Source organism: Piliocolobus tephrosceles, chromosome 7 (genome assembly GCF_002776525.5).
Source record: "Piliocolobus tephrosceles isolate RC106 chromosome 7, ASM277652v3, whole genome shotgun sequence".
NCBI classification, from domain to species: Eukaryota; Metazoa; Chordata; class Mammalia; order Primates; family Cercopithecidae; genus Piliocolobus; species Piliocolobus tephrosceles.
In genome coordinates, this window is record NC_045440.1 from 65,769,265 (window position 1) to 65,786,340 (window position 17,076).

At 39.7% G+C, this 17,076-nt stretch overlaps 1 protein-coding gene across 2 annotated transcripts in view; it reads right to left on the reverse strand.

The window, feature by feature from the left end:
- Nucleotides 1-16,464, reverse strand: part of LOC111549281 (cytochrome P450 7B1) — a 207,912-nt gene extending 191,448 nt beyond the window's left edge. The window contains exon 1 of one of the 2 annotated variants that reach the window (XM_023222425.3): nucleotides 16,169-16,440. In XM_023222425.3, the coding sequence (XP_023078193.1) occupies nucleotides 16,169-16,290 (122 nt within the window). In that variant the 5' untranslated portion in view covers nucleotides 16,291-16,440. Of the gene's footprint in view, nucleotides 1-16,168 lie in introns of both variants that reach the window. The other variant, XM_023222424.3, reaches the window with a different exon arrangement.
- Between the last annotated feature and the right edge of the window lie 612 nt (nucleotides 16,465-17,076).

The window sequence follows — 17,076 nt, forward strand, 5'->3', positions numbered from 1 at the left end:
TCTGCCTTTCTGCATCACCCCAAGATTCATATGCTGAAACCTAATCTACAAGGTGATGGTATCAGAAGGTGGGGCCTTGGGAAGTGTTTAAGTCATGAAGGTGGAGCCCTCACAAATTGGATTAGTGCCCTTATAAAAGAAGCCCAACAGGTCCTTTGCCCCTTCCTCCACATGAAGACACAGTGAACAGGCCCTATCTATGAGGAATGAGCCTTCGCCAGACACAGCAACTGCTGGAACCTTCATCTAGGACTTCCCAGCCTCCAGAACTATGAAAAATAACTTTGATCTTTCTAATCCTCCCAGTCTATATTTTTATTAGAGTACCCAAACAGACCAAGAGAGTGCCCCACATTATTAGGCAAGCACTCTAAGATATTCTTCTGATAGAGATAAGAGATTTATGCTAATCCAACATAACTTTTGAATTGATTTTCTGTTATGACAAAACAGATGAAGTATTTAAAGGAATAACCAGGATTTACCAGTAAAATGTGATTACAGAATTGAGCAATCTTCAATGTTGATCCAATTAGCATTCCTGAAGGTCCCATGAATCATTAAATGGTTATTTTGAATGAAGTACAAAATAAACAACAAGACGTTTGATTTTAGGGTTATCATGCTTTTATTACACGATGAGAATGTTCTCTATCTTAGGACCATTTTTTAAAGACAACATATAACAACAGTGAAGCAAGCCAAAAATCTGTCTCAAATGGTAACAAGAAACAATCCAACTTCTGGGCTTTATAATCGAAAGCATAACATGATGTCCTAAGTGATTTGCTATTAACCAAGAGCCACAGAGGTGCCTGGAGATTTCCCTGTCACTTCCTCTGAAAAACACAAAAATCCACCTGTTAAGTTCAGCATACTCTTGAATTGAAAATGACTTTACTCTCAGCTGTCCACATCCTTTTCCTATATTGTATTATAAGAAAAGGGGAAGAAACAAGAGAAACATCCACTAATGATGGCAGCCTGGTTGTACTCATTCCCTGGGCAGTGGTAACAATGTGAGGGATCTAGAGCACGAACGATCTTGCTTGAGAGTAATTAAGTAATTAGAAACAGAAATAATTGACTTATGTGACACAGTGATGTCAACAAATCAACATGTCAAAACAACTCATTATCTATATAACCTTAACATCTCGGAACTCAAAAAAATCATTAAATTCTTACTTTGACTAAAACTTATCTTAACAGTATTTTAATCTTATTTCTTACTAATTACAGCATTGGAGAGGGGAGTATAATGATATATATGTATGTCGGGTGAGAGGGGCTGAAAGACAGAAAAAATTCCTTACTATCTTTTTTTTTTTTTTTTTGGTCCAAATAGCAACTAAGAGGAAAGAATCTCTGGTTAGTGCCAAGGAAACCCAATGTGCAAGCTGACTGTCCTCTAAGCTTTCAAATAGAGATAACCCATGATAATCTGGTATTCTGACTTTACCTCATTTCCTCAATTACTAATGACAAGATCATTCCTGCTTACAGACAAAGCTTTGCTCAGAGAAATAGGGACTTGACAATAGTTAAAAAGGTCAGTGTTACTCAAAGTGCAGAGATGACTGGTATAAGTCGCAAAGAGATAAATGCAAAGCCTGAGAGTAAACACTTAGAAAGTTTTAGACCAATTTTAGCAAGTCTCATTCATTACGGGTAGGACTGCAAAATGGTACAGTTAATTTTACAGAACAATTTTAAGTCTGTTCAAACTAATAATTAAGAAAAATGCTTTAGGTTTGTATCATTTTTAAAATTTTATTTTATGAATCATTTTTCTTAATTTACCAAGGTATCAGTCCTTGACAGATGCAAATTAAAACAAATACCAAGAAAACCAGTCCTTCATCACAGCTAGTTTGAGAAGCACCACAATAAAATATCCCTCACAAATAGAATAGGCAGCGTAGTGCCTCAAAGGCACTTGCTGGCAGATATTATTTACTGTGATCCCAGATTCCTTTTAGCATGCTGAATAGGTAACTGATAATGCAGCTAAGTAGAGACAGCAGGACTTAGAACAAAAGCAAGTAAACACTAAAATTGAAAAAGAATGAATACTTAATAAGTCCTTTATAAATTCTGTGCTTACAGACTAATAGTTTGTCACTATATTTCCACCATGATAGCATTTCCACAAGTTGAGAACCACTGATAAATTTTTCAGTATCCTTTTTGCCATTTAATATTTATAGTGAACTGTTGACTAGAGCCTCAATGGCCATTAGGTAACAACTCAACAGTAGAATTCTCTGGATGTCTTGATTCTTCAAGAAGAGTCTCGGTAGAACTGCCATATATCAAGCACCTAGTATGTATCTGGTATTGGCAGATACTTAATGCATCGTGGTTCAAAAAAATTAAATACTTTATTCAGAATAACAAAATGAGTAAGAGATGGAGCCTAGATTCAAATCCAGGAATGTTTGATGCTCCTGCCACTATAGGAAGCTGCCTTTCATCAGAATAATGTGCAAATATAACTCTGAACTGAATCACACTTATTTTGAATAGTATAAAACCTCAGTTGCTAACAAGAAGATCAACAGAAAGCAGGGAAACACTTGACGAAAAAAGTTAAAAAAATATGAATCCTTATATATAACACCAAAAGCAGTTTCTATTTTAAAAAATGAGAAATTGAACTTGATTAAAATTAAAAACTTCTATTCTGCAAGGACACTGTTAAGAAACTAAAGATACAAGGCCAAAGCTAAGAGACAATATTTTCAAAACATTCAAAGTATACAAAGAACTCTTACAATTCAACAAGAAGAAAACAACCTAATTTTTTTAAATGGGAAAAACATCTTAACAGAAACCTAACCAAAGAAGATATATAAATGGCAAATTAGCATATGAAAAGATGCACAACATTCTATGTTATCAGGGAACTGAAAATTAAAACAATAAGTATCACTTCACAACTATTAGTATGGCTAAAATCCAAAACACTGATACCACTAAATGTTTTCAAGCATGTGGGAAAAAAAGCAAGTCTCATTCATTGCTGGTAGGACTGCAAAACCGTACAGTCATTTTGGAAGACAGTTTGATAGTACTTTTACAAAACTAAACATACGCTTACCATGTGATCCAGCAATGTTTTCCCTGCATACTTACCCAAATGAGTTCAAAACTGAAGTACACATAACTTCCTGCATATAAATATTTTTAGCACCTTTACTCATAACTGCCAAAACTTGGAAGCCATCAAAATGTCTTTCATGTCTGTCAGTGAACAAACTGTGGTACATCTATGTAATTTAGAATAATTGAGTGATAAAAAGAAGAGCTATCAAGCCTTGAAAAGACATGGAAAAACCTTAAAGGCATATTGCTGAGTGAAAGAAGCCAATGTGAAAAGGCAGCATACAACATAACATGACTCCAACCATATGACATTTTAGAGAAGGTAAAACTAGGGAGACAGTAAAAAAAAAAATCAGTGGTTGCCAAAGGTTAGGTAGGTAAGAAAGAGGGATGAATAGCAGAGGCCAGGATTTTTAGGGCCATGGAACTATTCTGTATGACACTATAACTGTATTAGTCCATTTTCATGGTGCTGTGAAGACATACCCGAGACTGGGTAATTTATAAAGAAAAGAGGTTTAATTGACTCACAGTTCCACATGGCTGGGGAGGCCTCAGGAAACTGACTATCATGATGGAAGGGGAAGCAAACACATCCTTCTTCACATGACAACAGGACAGAGAAGTGCCAGCAGGGGAAATGTCAGACACTTATAAAACCATCATATCTCATGAGAACTCACTCATTATCATGAGAACATCATGGGGGAAATAACCCCCACGATTCAGTCACTTCCCACCAGGCCTCTCCCACCACATGTGGGGATTATGGGAACCACAATTCAAGATGAGATCTGGGTGAGAGAACAGCCAAACCATATCATTCTTCCGCAGGCCCCTCCCAAATCTCAATTTTCTCACATTTCAAAACACAATCATGCCTTTTCAACAGTACCCAAAAGTCTTAGCTCATTCCAGTATTAACCCAAAACTCCAAGTCCAAAGTCTCATCTGAGACAAGGCAAGTTCCTTCCACCTATAAGCCTGTAAAATCAACAGCAAGTTAGTTACTTCCTAGATACAATGAGGCTACCGTAATTGGGTAAACACACCCATTCCAAATGGGAGAAACTGGCCAAAATAAAGGGGCTATGGGCCCCATGCAAGTTCAAAAACCAATAGGGCAGTCATTACACCTTAAAGTTCCAAAATAATCTCCATTGACTCCATGTCTCACATCCAGGTCATTCTGACCCAAGATGGCCTTCCATGGCCTTGGGCAGCTCCACTCCTGTGGCTTTGAAGGGTACAGTCCCTCTCCCAGCTGCTTTCATGGGCTGGCATTGAGTGTCTGGCTTTTCCAGGTGCTCAGTGCAAGCTGTCAGTGGATCTACCATAATGGGGTCTGGAAGATGGTGGCCTCCTTCTCGCAATTCCAATAGGCAATGCCCCAGGAGTGACTCTGTGTGGGGAATCCAACCCCACATTTCCCTTCTGCACTGCCCTAGCAAAGGTTCTCCATGAGGGCTCCACCCCTGCAACACACTTCTGCCTGGACATCCAGGTGTTTACACACATCCTCTGAAATCTAGGCAGAGATTCGCAAACCTTAGTTCTTGACTTCTGTGCACCCACAGGCTCAACACCACGTGGAAGCTGCCAAGACTTGAGGCTTGCACCCTCTGAAGCAATGGCCCTAGCTGTGCTTTGGCCCCTTTTAGCTACAGCTGGAGCTGAGGCATTTGGAATACAGAGCACCATGTCCTAGGCTGCACAGAGCAGTGGGGCAGGAGTTAGGCCTGACCCATAAAACCATTTTTCCCTCCTAGGCCTCTGGGCCTGTGATGGGAGGGGCTGCCATGAAGGTCTCTCATGCCCTGGAGACATTTTCCCCATTGTGTTTATGATTAACATTCAGCTCCTCCTTACTTATGCAAATTTCTGTGGCAGGTTTGAATTTCTCTAAAATGGTTTTTCGTTTTCCATCACATTGTCAGGCTGCAAACTTTCCAAACTTTTATGCTCTGCTTCCTCTTGAACACATTGTCCCTTAGAAATTTCTTCCACCAGATACCCTAGATCATCTCTTCCAAGCTCAAAGTTCCACAGATCTCTAGGGCAGGGGCAAAATGCCACCAGACTCTCTGCATAGCAAGCATGACCTTTACTCCAGTTCCCAATGAGTTCCTCATCTCCATCTGAGAACACTTTATTGTCCATATCACTGTCAGCATTTTGGTCAAAGCCATTCAGCAAGTCTCTAGAAAGTTCCAAACTTTCCCACAGCTTCCTGTCTTCAAAGCCCTCCAAGTCTCTAGGAAGTTCCAAACTTTCCCACATTTTTCTGTATTTTTTCTGAGCCTTCCAAACTGTTTCACCCTCTATCTGTTACCCATTTCCGAAGTTGCTTCCATATTTTTGGGAATCCGTATAGCAGTGTCCCAGTCCCTTGGAACCAATCTACTGTATTAGTCCATTTTCACACTGCTATTAAGACATACCTGAGACTGGCTAATTTATTTGAAAAATTGGTTTAATTGACTCACAGTTCTGCATGCCTTGGAGGCTTCAGGAAGCTTACACACATGGCTGAAGGGGAAGCAAATATGTCCTTCTTTATGTGGCAGTAGGAGAGAGAAATGCCAGCAGGGGAAATGTCAGATGCTTATAAAACCATCAGATCTCATGAGTACTCACTATTGAGAGAATAGCATGAGGGAAACCAGCCCCATGATCCAATCACTTCCCACTGGGTTCTTCTCATGACACATGAGGATTATGGGAACTACAGTTCAAGATGAGATTTGGGTTGGGGCACAACCAAACCATCATTAGACATTTGTCAAAACCTACAGAATGTAAAACACAGAAAGAACCCTAAAGTAGTATGCACTTTAGTTAACAATGATGAATCAGTATTGACTTCTCAATTGTAATAGAGGGACCACACTAACACAAGGTGTTAATAGTAAGGGAATTGAAGGAGTGGGCAGTGAAAGGTAGGGGTAAAGGGAGTACAGCAAGTCCCCAAATACAGTTGTTTTTCATTCAATGGCATTTGTGATAACTTGATGAGAAAAAAGTATCAATTCAACCAGGGGGCAATGTCTGTGTGGAGTTTGTTCATTCACCCCAGGTCTGCATGGGTGTTCTCCAAGTACTCTGTTTTTTTTTTCCCCACATCCCAGAGTTGTGCACATGAGGTTCGTGGCTGTACCTAAATGATCTCCATCTGGGGGACTGTGGGTTTCTGTGAGTGGCCCCTGTGATGGATACTGTCCTGTCAAGGGCTGGCTCCTGCCATGCACCCACAGCTGCCAGGACAGGGTCTGGCCACCTGAGACCCTGAACTGGAATAATTGGGTAAATAATAATCTTACTTGCTTTTGCTCATCTTTCTTAAATGTATGTATTTATCACATTTAATTCAATGTTTAAAATTACAAGTGTTTTTGGTCCTTATTTAGAAGTTTTGTGAGGTTTTGTGACCAGAAATATGTTGTAGGAACTTAACTCTTGTTTATATCAATTAGCCTACTGTAGAAAATACAGGGTCTTGCTTAAAGTTGCAGTTTCCATCCAAGAATCCAGATGATGTTAAGTGAGGACTTACCGTATGGGGCAGCTTTTTGTACTTTACACTCCTTTTTTTTTATTTTGAGATGGAGTCTTGCCCTGTCACCTAGCCTGGAGTGCAGTGGTGTGATCTCAGCTCACTGCAACCTCTGCCTCCTGGGTTCAAGTGATTCTCCTGCCTCAGCCTCCCGAGTAGCTAGGATTACAGGCACGCCCCACCATGCCCAGCTAATGTTTTTTATTTTTATTTTTAGTAGAGGCAGGGTTTCACTATGTTGGCCAGGCTTCTCTCAAAGTGCTGACCTCAAGTGATCCACCCACCTCGGTCTCCCAAAGTGCTGGGATTACAGGCATGAGCCACTGTGCCCAGCCATACACTCATTTTTTTTTTTTAAAGCCTAAACTGCTCTAAGATAAAAAGTCTATTTTAATACAAAAATGTATATGATTCATAACCATACATCTCAAAATTTTTCTGTGCTCATGACTACTTTTTATGTCAATCATGAGAAATTTTCAGAATATTCCACTGTATAAGTAAAAAGCCACTCATCCATATCCAGGACCTTGATAAGGCAATAAGAATCCCAGTGTTTTACTATCTGACTTATAATTCATACCTATTCCAAGGTGGGAATTTCCCTCTAACTACAAGCAAGCCTTTGCACTCAGAAGATGACTGTGGGCATACCCTCCACTTCTTCAGTGCAGTGGTTCTCCACCCTCACCCAAAGGATATTTGACAATATCTGAGGACATTCATTATTTTTATGGAAGGGGAGGGTATGCAACAAGCATCCAGTAGATAGAAGCAAGGAATGCTGCTAAATATTTTACTGCAAAGGACAGCACCCACTACAAAGAATCATCCAGCACCAAATTTCCAGGTTGAGAAATCCTTCTTCACTGTAACCCACAGTGCCAAGATGACCCACTGCCTGTGAAGGTGGTGAATTGCCATTCCAGATGTTTACATAAATCCACATCTCCATTTGGGGACACAACTTGCTCTGCATAAGAAAAGTTCCAACAAGAAAAAGATCTCAAAGACTGAACCCAGAAGAGGAAGCCTCAGCACTTGACATTTCCCAGATTATCTCAGGGAGAATCCTTCCTTCAACAGATGATTCAAAGGATCCATGAACTGTAGTGACCACTGAGTAGTCTACAGAACCTAGCTGAGTCACCTTTGTCAACTACAAAGTGGAAATGCCAGCTACTAGATAGATGTGAGAATCAAAGCACGTGAGAAATGTGACCACATTTTGAAAAGTGTGAGGTCCTATTTACGCAAACAAGCAATAATCAAATCTTCTCTGAATAACATCAAGCCTGGAAGACCCCAAATCCTATCATTTCTAATTTCCAATGTTCGATCTTTTGGGCCAACACCATACCCCACATTCGGGATCAGTGTTCTTTCCTTATCATTATCACTTGAGCAAAATGATAAGGAAAGTTCACTTCCACCTAAAGGCAAGCTTGAAAATCCACAGGAATAAGGTAGCTAAAGGACCCTAGGAGATTACATTTAAAATATTAAAAGGAAAAAATCTGAAACTTTACTCTGCGGTGTGAGTATCCAGCGAGAAAAGTTGAAAGCTCCTTGCCCCAAGACCAATGTATTTTAGTAGGAATCAAAGCCTAAAGCTAAAGGAAGGGCATGCTTAGCTGTATGAAAGAGGGGTGCTTTGAAATACGATATGCTTTTTATTCTTTACGCCATAAGTTATCTATTTTCAACTTTCCATAAGGCCACACTGCCTGCCTAAATCATGAATTAAAACGTTTAACCATCACTCCTATTCCTCCAATGTGCCCAAGAGTGTTTACAATATCTGATTAGTAGAGATAAAAATCTTAGACTCACATAAGAAGAATCTATTTTTTAAAATGATGCTGTTATGGGTTGAATCATGACCCCTCAAAACTCACATGTTGAAGTCCTAATCTCTAGTACCTCAGAATGTGATTGTAATTGGAAATAGCATCATTACAGATATAATTAGTTAAGATGTGGGCATACTGCAGTAGGGTGGGCCCCTAAAACAATATAACTAGTATCCATACAAAGAGCGGAAATGTAGACACAGACGCAAACACAGGGAGAATTCTGTGTGAAGGTAAAAGCAGAGTTCAGGGTTAAGCTTCCATAAGCCACGATACAACATAGAGTCCAGAAAATCACCAAAAACTGGGCAAGAGGCATGGAACAGAATCTCCCTCTCAACCCACAGAAGAAAGCAACCCAGCAAACACTTTGATCTTAGACTTCTAGCCTCTGGCATACGAGACAATAAATTTCTATTGTTTAGGCCACCCAGGTTGTGTGTGGTACTTTGTTAGAGCAGCCCTAAAAAACTATTACAGGTGCCTATCAAGTAAAAGCTTTAATAAGGTCATTATTGACATCAAAAGGTATGGTAGGAAGAATAATGCCCCTCAACTGTCCATGTCCTAATTCTTGAAGCCTGTGAATTTGGTGCTATACATGTCAAAAGGGACTTTGCAGATGTGATTTAAATTAAGGATCTTGAGATGAGAACATTGTCCTGGATAGTGAGCACAGACCCGAGATAATCACAAGAGTCCTTATAATAGCAGAGTGGAAATGTCAGCGTAGGAGAGAGATTTAGAGATGCCATGCTGCTGGTTTTGAAGATGGGGGAAGGGCCCATGACCTAGGTCTTGGTGGCCTCCAGATGCTGGAAAAGTCAAAGAAATGAATTCTTTGTGAGAGCTCCCAAAAGGGACACAGCCCTTGCTCACACTTTGACATTAGCCCAGGAGGACTTCTAACCTCCAGAACTGTAAGAGAATAAATTCTCTGTTGTTTTAAGTCACTAGATTAGTGGTAATTTGTTATAGTAACATTAGAAAACTAATAGAGATTTGTGGTATCTGGAAGTAGTGTCCTGCTATAACAAATACCTAAAAATGTAGAATTGGCTTTGGAGTTGGGTAATGGGCAAATGCTAAAAGAATTCTGAGAAGAATGGTAGAAAACTATATTTACTGGAACAAATGGTTAGTAGAAATATAGACATCAACAACCCCTTTAGTGAGAGGTCAGAAAGAATTAAGTAAGGGGTATGGTAAAGAACATATCTTAAAAAATACTTAAATCATCAAAAATAAACAGTAGAAATAGGAATGTTAAAGGCACTGCTGGTGAAGACTCACATGAAATGAAGAACTGAGGAATGCGTTATTGGAAAATGGAGTAAAAGGGATCCTTATATAAAGTTGCAGAAATCCTAGCTCTACTGTGTCCTTGAGTTATGTGGAAAACAAAACTTGTAAATGATGAACTTAGATATTCAGCTGAGGAGATTTCCAAGCAAAGTGTTGAAAAGTTAGCTTATTTTTTTCTCACTATTTATAATAAAATGTGAAAGGAAAGAGATAGATTAAGAGAAGAACTGTTAGGCAAAAAGGAACCAGGAATTGATGATTTGGGAAATTGTCCACCTATCCAGATTGCAAGTGCACTAAATTAGGAGATTCACTGCCGGGAAACAGTGCTCTGCAGAGAAAGCTAAGGGCATGGTTGGACAATTTTTGCTAGCGGTGGGAAGAATCAGAAAGCCAGTTCAACCCATCACACACTCATTCATTTGTACGGAGTATTTAATCAATTGTTGAAAAGATTAGGGAATAATCTTTTCAATGACTAATAGTTGCCCTCAACCACGTCAGCAGAAGCCAGGAATAAAGATGGCATTATCCAGAAAAGATCTGAGAAAACAAATATCTCATGAGTGAATGTCTGTGACACACATGGGAGGCCCACAGAGTTCTTTGGAATTTTGCCCCCAAGATGGATCATACACAGATCCTCACAAATACCTGATTGTGATGATTTAAATAATGAGATCTGGAACTCTTAAACAGATGAGATTTTGGACTTTGAGTTGATACTGTAAATGGGTTAAGACTTTTGGGGCTATTTGGGATGGAGTGAATGTATTTTTTTTTTAAATGTAGGATGGACATGAATTTTTGGGGCTCAGCGGGAAGACTTTGTAAGGCAGAATATGTGATTAAATTAAGGATCGTGACATGAGGAGATTATCCTAAACTACCTATGTGCACACTGGTGTAATCACAACTGTCCTCACGAGAGGCAGGAGTGTCAGAGTAGGAGCAAGAGATTTGAATTCTCTAGAAACTGAGAGAGGCAAGGAAATGTATTCTCCCCTAGACTGTCCAGAAGGAATACAGCCTTGACAGCACCCTGAATTTAGCTCACTAAGGTCTATTTTCGGTCTCACATCCAGAATTGCAAGTTAAAAACAAAATCTGTTATCACCCCCTCCCCATCATATTTTCTGTAAATACTTTCCCCTCTTCGTTATAAATTTTTTAATTCTGGTTTAAGAGCCTCATTTTAAAAAGGTATTATTTGATCCATTTTTCATTTATTTAAAAGAATTCAAACATCTTATATTTATTTTAATTGTTTCAGAAAAACTAATTTTTTTTTCATTTTTGTAGGGATTGAGCAAGGAAAGAATGGAGACATCTTCGTTTTCATGTTTGTCTTTTGCAATGTAGACTATTTTTATATGTTATCTTCAACAATAATTTGGGAAGTGGGTATTATACCTAAGTCTATTATTGATACACAGTGATTTAAAAATGTATCTCTTTATTGGACAAAAACATGTTATTAATGACTTGCTGTAGATGATCTGCGTTTCATAACACAACCAGCTCTAAATAAGAAGTCTTCTATAGGAAAGACTACCCAAAGGCTGGTCCTTCCAATGGAAATGATAATTTAAAACACTTTAAACATATTTCTCAAAGTTTTATTTTAAATAACATTAAAATAAAATTTTAAATTTATTATTCTTTGTTTTGTAAAATAAATACATATTTATTGATATCAACTTAAAGATACATATAAGCATAACAAAGACAAGAAAAACCATCCCACAGAAATATGTCACCTAGAAATAATCACTGGTAAATGTCTTTCTTACATAGAATTTGGATTCCAGAAATCTCAAAGTTGCTTGAACCAACCCAATATTTCCACAGAAAACAAAATATGAAACAAACAAAAAAAGAAATCAATTTATACTTGCTGAAGAACAGGCAAAAGAAGGCAGATATCGGAGGGGAGACAACGCTTAAAGAACAGACCCATATTGAGTGAGGTCCAGCGTGGACAGGATGCCCCTGAGGGCACTCCCTGTCAGCAAGCTGGAACTCAAGTAAAAAGCTACAAGTATTATCAGCATGGGGTGTCAGAGTTTGGGGCTACTGAAGTGGCTGGCAATCAAGGAAAGAAATCTAGAAAAGAAGAAGGAACCTCAAAAATCTGTACATATACACCTCTCGAATTATTGGCCAACCCTGGACATGTGCATCTTCAGGGAAGACCCCCAAAAAGCCCAGTGGAAGGGATCTGCTGGAATCCTGCACAGAAGCTTCAGCCACTGCCCACCACTGGGGTGACAGAGTTTAGGGTTTGAATTTCATCTGCCCTAGTCAATTCAGAGTGCTATTGCAAAATACCATGAACTGATTGACTTATAAACAGCAGAGATTTATCTCTCACCGTTCTGGAGCCTGGGAAGTTCAAGATCAAGGCACAAGCACATTCAGTATCTGATTCATAAACGTCCATCTTCTTGCTGTGTCCTCACATGGACAAAGGGGCAACGGAGCCCTTTGGGATCTCTTTTATAAGGAGACTAATCTCATTTATGAAGGCAATGCCCTAATGATCTAATTATAACCCAAAGACCCCACTGCTTAACACCGTCACCTTGGGGGTTAGGATTTCAACATACAAATTTTAGAGGGGAAGCAAATGTTCAAATCATAGCATCACCAAAGACAGAATCTGTAAATATCTCAAGCTTTTCATAGACTCACCTTGACAAAGAGTAAAACTAAGCTTCCATGAGTTCAGAATAATCAGCCAGAAATGTATCTGCATGCTAAAACAAAAATCAACACTTCAGAGGAAAAAAAACAAAATCCAAAATCCAGAAAGATAGTACTTCGAACCAATAGACTGGCATTCATAAATACTGGGAAGGATGTGGAGCAACGTAAACTCTCATGTATTACTGGTGGAAGTATTTAAAAAAACAAAAAAATCAACAATTACTTAGAAAAGTGTCAATTTTCCGAAGTGGTTGTGGCTAGAAAACTCTATTTTCTATGCCCCTCAATCTTCTCCTGTGTTATATATATTACAAACTACAATTAAATAGAATGAATGAACTAATGATAGCTACAACAACAGGAATGAATGTTAAAATCATTATGTTGAGACGAAGTTACATACAAAAATGTATACTGTAAAATCCCATTTATATGAAGTTCAAGAATGGGCAAAACTGACTCAGAACACTGGTAGGAACTGACTAGAAAGGAATGTAAAAAAACTTTCCTCTTTCTCTGCCAGGCTCAGTTTCCATAAGGAGAGTGGCCCAGGCCCTCCACTTCTCCATCAAACCCTTTCATCAGGCAATCTCAACTTGTTCATGCTTTAATTCCCTCTTCACATTTGTGGCTTTCACAAATATGTATCCTGCCTGGACCTCTCCCCTGAGCTCTGGGTGCTCACTGCCTATTTAACATACCCCAAACAGAATTATTGATGTCCTCAATTCCCCCAAACCTTCCCTATCTAAGGAAATGACAGTACCGTCCACTAAATAATCAGACCAAAAACCAAAAACAAAAAAAAAGGGAAACAAAACTTCTAAGCTTGTTGATCCCCACCTCCCTCACACATCATGTTTAGCCCATTAGTAAATTCTGTTGACTCTGCTGTCAAAAATATATCCTGATTCTAACCACCTTCCATCAACCCCACAGTCACAACCCTAGGCCAAGCCACTGTCATCTCTCCTGATAAATACTGCAGTGGCATCTGTGATTGACAGTCTCACCAGATAATATCCAACAAGGGAAAAGACAATTTCACAAAAGGAAATCAAAGTACTGTAGCCAAAAGAGGTGGAATTGATAAGTGTCTGAAGGCAACAAATGACCTCTGAATTGATTTTTACCGATTTAAAAAAAATTTTTTTTTTACCATTTTTATAGATAATATTTAAATTTTTACTTGGGAACATCTGGCATTCCTATACTATGCAATATTACTCACTTTTCAGCCATAATTGTTCAAAAGATGAAAATGGAATGAGAATAAAAATGTAATCTATATACATATAAAAATCTCTCAATGTGATAATGGAAAACTTTGCTGAATATTTTTATCATGTTAGGAACAAGAAGGGCTTTCTAAGCAAGGACATATATCTAAAAACTCTTAAACAAATGCAAATTACAATAGTAAAAATAATTGCAGCTGGTATGAAAAAGTATGAAAATTCCTATTATATAAGAGTCTTTGCTGATTGTATAGAAAAAGAACCCAATAGAAAAATAAATTATTGAAGAAACAGACAATTACTGTCTTTAAAAATATACAAATTCCTTTAAAAGTAAATACATGAAAATTTGGGATAAAAATGAAGCTTCATTTTCTTTATGTATCAGATTGGCAAAATTAAAATGATTTATACTATCAGTATTGGCAGAATGTGGAGAAATTGGCACTTGCACAGATGATTAGTAGTAACATAAATTGAGGCTTAGAGTAGTTTGGCAACATCTATTAAAACGTAAAGCACACATACATTTTGATAACAACTCCACCATCCTACATAAATATTTCCACAAAAGCTCAAAGATATCCATGTTTTGTGTGTGTGTTTTTGTGTATGTATGGTGTATATGTATATAATCATTACAAATAATGACTTCTATAAACTGACATAGGAAGGTAACTAAAATGTATTGCAAAGTGGAAAATACAAGGTGCAACACAGGGTATATTTTCCCACTATTTTTAGTAACATATATTCATGCATATTAGCATAAGATTTTAAAAAATCTGTAAGAATATATAAGGGACTCTTAACCATGTTTCTGTTCTTAGAAGTGATATCAGAAAAATCATTTTCGTAGAGCATTAGTAAACTGTCCAAACACTAGAAATAAGGAAACATGACTCTGTACTGGGACAAATGAAGCTATCTTTTACACACTGAAATGCAATATAATCAAAGTAGTGTCCTATAGATATGCGGCATTAAACAGTCTTGTATGAAGGAATTGGCAATTGATGGCATGAATATCTCAGTAAAATAATTTTTCATGATATAGAGAAAGATCAGCCTACTCTCAGAACGCTAGGAGAGAAAGCTACCTTACCCTTTCGCCTTCCTGTCCCTCAAGTTCCACATTCTCACACCAATTACCTTCACTGATCCAAACTGCCCTAGTCAGCTTGTCTGTTTCTACCCTGCATGTAAACTTGGAATAGAACCAACAGCCTTCTTTTACCACTTCTCTTTAAAGGCATACCTAGAGGTACTTAACTGGCTTTGACTGACTCTGCAAATAGAGAAGGTGGAACCTACATAGAATCACATACCACTGAAGTTCAAGTGTCCTGAGTCGTCATCTTGGGCTCTAAAGCAAAAGCACAGCCACTGGAAAAGGCAACCCGGAGGAGTGCACATTCCAGGGACATCTCTGAAAATGACATGGGAAGCAAGGCAAATACTCCTACAGTACTCATCTCCAGGCATTCTAGAAATGATGACAGATATTTGTATGCAGTGCAAAGGTGTCATTTCCCCAAAAACTATTGAGAAACAACCTGTATCACACACACATAGATATCTATACATTGATATATATGTATGCAAATATATATATACATATATGTATCAATTATCATCCAACAAAATACATCTGCTTGGTTTTCAAAAGCGATGAACACCAGAGCAGTATGAAAATAGGACCCAGAAAGAAAGGAAAAACAGATTAAACTCAAAGTGAATGATTTTATCTGAACTTCTCTATTTCTACTTCCACAATTCAAATTAGGTAAAGAAGTGACATACGTCTAGGTTTTGTCATTATTGTGTTTTGTTTTGTCCTTATAAAAATGATAGAGCAACTGCATAAAATACTCTCCATTAACTCATTTAGTACTCACAAAAATCTCACGAGGCATGTACTATTATTTCAGCTTTCCAGATGAGGTACAGGGAGGTAAACTGAGGAAGAGGCACTCAGAATTATTGTTCACACCATGCACTGGCATTTTCTTGAAACAGTTCTCTCTTAACTAATGAAATGTAAGAATATTCCCCTCCTGAAATGTTCTATGACTTCTAGGCCATAAAACATCAACTCACAGTGGCAAGACACACAATGTATCTGTTATGCATAATGCATACCGCCAACCTAGGGCTTATTACAACTTATGCTGGAGCAGCAAATGGAATTCGGTCCCAAAGCTTTAATATGTATGCATATGTGTGGGAAAAAGACAGAAGAAGCCTTTGTTATTACAAAGTCCCAAAGGAAGCTAGTGCCCCGCAGCAAGTTCTGACTGTCTGCACTGGAAATCATGGAGCGGGACTCCCTTCGCCATCTGGGTCGCGCGCGGGACGCAAGGCCCAGGGCGCATGCGTGGCCGGGCGGCCGAGGCGCTTACCTGGTGCGCCGGTCGAGCAAGCAGAGGGCCAGGAGCAGCAGGGCCGCGGCGAGGGCCAGGCCCGGGAGGCCCAACCGCTCCAGCGAGAAGCGGCCCGTGGCCGCGGACACTTCTCCTGCCATCCGGCGCGCGCTAGGCCGCGGTGGGCAGCCCGGGGTCTCCCTGCGAGCAGCGCGGTCGGCGACTCTGCAGCCTGCGGCGGCTTTTCTCGGCGGCGCCCCCTAGTCCAGGGCCGGAGAGGCTGGCCTGCCGGCAGAGCAGATGGTAATGTCACCGCGGTCTCCCAGGCTGAGTGACAAAAGTTCGTGGACTGCCCCCTCCCCGCCTATCCTCCACCCACGCGTACCGCCCCATTCCCCTACCGTTTCCGACACGGCTGCTTCTGGAAAACAGCGCCCTTGATCCTCCGGGGCAGGAAGAAGGGCCGAGGAAGGGGTTAGAAGGGGAAAGAGTTAGGATTTCCCAAGAACCAGCCCTGAAGGCCTGGAGGAGGGGGATTTCGCTTCTTAGTTGGACAGGAGCCCCTTGGGTTCCTCACTTCTTAACCCGCGCCCTGCGGGAGGAGCGATTCTGCTTGTCCCTCAAGATGCTTGGGAAGGTACCGGCTGCGCTCTGACACCGGCGATCTCTCAGGTACGACCCAGCGGGGTTGGGCTGGCGGCAGAAACCGGCTGAGTGAGCGACCTCGAAACCTTTTCGCGCCCACCTCCTTCACCCCGTTAACATCCTATTTGCTCACAAGTTTTGGTTGAGGCCTACTGGGTGCAGAGGCGCGTGCCAGAGACACGGAATACCAAGTCCTAGGCTGTAAGCCTTCAGAAGTCCCGATGAGGCACACAGTACAGGAAGAGGGTGAGACAGGTAAAAAGAGATTGCAGAACATCGTGGTAGGAGCCGAAAGAGAAGTG